General features: G+C 45.5%; 2 protein-coding genes across 2 annotated transcripts in view; both read left to right on the forward strand.

Moving 5' to 3' along the window:
* Window positions 1-747, forward strand: part of dync2h1 (dynein cytoplasmic 2 heavy chain 1) — a 135490-nt gene extending 134743 nt beyond the window's left edge. Inside the window, exons 77-78 of the mRNA XM_062551939.1 lie at window positions 408-539; window positions 727-747. Coding sequence (XP_062407923.1) covers window positions 408-539; window positions 727-747 — 153 coding nt within the window. The remainder of the gene's footprint in view (window positions 1-407; window positions 540-726) is intronic.
* Window positions 44-2500, forward strand: part of LOC134099628 (cytoplasmic dynein 2 heavy chain 1-like) — a 151438-nt gene continuing 148981 nt past the window's right edge. The window contains exons 1-3 of the mRNA XM_062552568.1: window positions 44-116; window positions 408-539; window positions 936-1008. Of these exons, the coding sequence (XP_062408552.1) occupies window positions 981-1008 (28 nt within the window). The 5' untranslated portion in view covers window positions 44-116; window positions 408-539; window positions 936-980. The remainder of the gene's footprint in view (window positions 117-407; window positions 540-935; window positions 1009-2500) is intronic.

Consider the following 2500-nt stretch of genomic DNA (forward strand, 5'->3'; position numbering starts at 1 on the left):
GGGTTAAGGTCAGTGTTTATTTTCTGTTTGTTCTCCAGGACTCCCAGAAGTCTACGAGGGAACAGATTCCATCCTGGATCGACCAAGAGAGACACCCAGCAGTGGCTTTATTCAAGGTGGACACACACACACACACACACACACACACACACACACACACACACACACACACACACACATACACACACACACACACACACACACACACACACTGTACACATTTTTGCATGTGCTTCTTCAGTTTTATCCAGAGAATATTCCTGATCATGCACACACACCTATGCATGCACGCACACATACATGCACATACTGTATGTACACACACACACACACACACACACACACACACACACATACACACACTCCCACTCCCCCACTCATGGAGCCCCTGTGTCTCTCTCCTGTAGAGCACGTTCCCAGTGCTGTACCAGACTCTGTGCCTGAGTGATGGAGACCTGTGGCTCACCTTCTCACGCAGCTCATGCTGTGAACAGGACTTCCCCAACACCGTCGCTAAGAAGATCTCTCTCTTCCAGCAGGTCAGAGGCACACACACACACTCCTACACACACACACACACACCACTCCACTTTCTGCAATAGTCAGAAAATGAGTAGGTAGCTCTGAATTGTCAGAAGCACAGCATGACATATGTACCCATCATGGTGTGTTTGTTTGTTTGTTTGTTTGTTTGTGTGTGATGTTGCTTGTGTTTCCTACAACAAGCTGGTTGAGTCTTCACTGTAACGTCTCCTTCTTCTTGCCCTTTTCCTCTACTTGTTTTGCTCTTTCCTCTCTCTGTCTTTCTCCTTCTCCCTCTCTCTCCCTTTCTCCTCTTGTCCCTCTCTCTGTCTTTCTCTCTTTCTCCCTCTCTCTGTCTTTCTCTCTTTCTCCCTCCTTCTGTGTCTCTTTATCTCTTTCTCCTCTCTCTGCAGGTGCTGGTGGTTCAGGCCCTCAGACCAGACAGACTGCAGAGCGCAATGGCAGCTTTCGCCTCTCAAGCTCTCGGTGAGTGTGTGTGTGTGTGTGTGTGTGTGTGTGTGTGTGTGTGTGTGTGAGAGAGAGAGAAAGTGTCTGTTAGGTCTAGTTGATTATGGCAAAAGTCATAATCACAATGAATATTTTGGTCAAAATTATAATCACGATTATCAATAAACAGTTATTCATGGGGGGGCAAAGACATTCTTTAGAATTCTACTTCTGTCATGTGTAGGCTTGCCTACACCTCTGCTTGTATCTGCACACGTGGCTCTCCGTAGCAGCACATAAGCTTTTCTCTTTCTCTTTCTCCACTCCTACATCTTTTAATTCATTATCTTTTCTTGGCTCTCTGCTTCACTTGCCAAAGCAGCACTGTTTCAAACCAGCAGTTGATAGCTTTATAGCTAAATTAGTCATTTAATTTAGCTATAAAGCTGGTCGGAGTGTTTATTTTCCCCACAGGTTTTCTGAGTTTGCAACTTTAAATGTAGGCTAACCGAGAGGCTTCTCCTCTGGGTCTTGGAAAATATGTTTCATTATCCATTGGGACTGAAGGAGCAAACAATTAGTGTTAATGATCTAACGGTAGCGTTTGCCAAATATTGTCCTCTTGCTCTAGTAGAAGCTGTTAGACAAACTGTAACGTGCTGATTAAAAAAATCAGGCGTGTTCTAATGTTAAATTAGCAATTTTGCCATAATTTCTCGGAGTCGTTTGGTCGCCTCGATTCACAGTGATAATAGCACACTTAGCAGAGATTGCACTAGTTACAATTTCGGCAAGGTTCATAATGTTACTGACCGCATGGACAGCTTTGGTAGGGCCAGGTGTTGTATAGAACGTATGAGTATGTGTATGCAAGAACATGTACTGTAGGTGTGTGGGCGGGGGGTGCTTGTGTGTGTTTGTGTGTGTGTGTGTGTGTATGGGCCGGGGGTGGGGGGCTTATTTGTGTGTGTGTGTGTGTGTGTGTACATGTGAGATGATTAATGTATGAGGCAGTCAGGTTGTTGACCACATCATACAGCCGTGTAACCTGCAGCAAATCACGCCACACTGCAGCATCCCCCATGTGACTCACCTCTCACCCACACCTAATGAGCAGCTGGAAATCACACACACACACACACACACACACACACACACAGTTACTGTACATAGGCTTAAAAGGGTGCACACATGCATGTGCTAGTAGTTATGTTTTCTCACACATACACACACACACGCTCAGAGAGGTACACATACACACGCACACACACACACACACACACACACATACACACAGTCACACAAGCGCAAAGGGATGTACACATACTGTACATTTTCTCGTAGGCATGTATACATGCACGCGCACACACACACACACACACACACACACACACACACACACATACATATGTGAGCAAGTTTTCAGAGCCTAATTAGAGACATGTATTACGGCACATCACCAGAAATCTAAAACGTGTGTTTCCCCCGAGGTTAATTAGGAGAGGCCCAGTTTAAGCCCCGCCAGTCCATT

The sequence above is a fragment of the Sardina pilchardus genome, chromosome 13 (assembly GCF_963854185.1).
Source record: "Sardina pilchardus chromosome 13, fSarPil1.1, whole genome shotgun sequence".
Lineage (NCBI taxonomy): Eukaryota > Metazoa > Chordata > Actinopteri > Clupeiformes > Clupeidae > Sardina > Sardina pilchardus.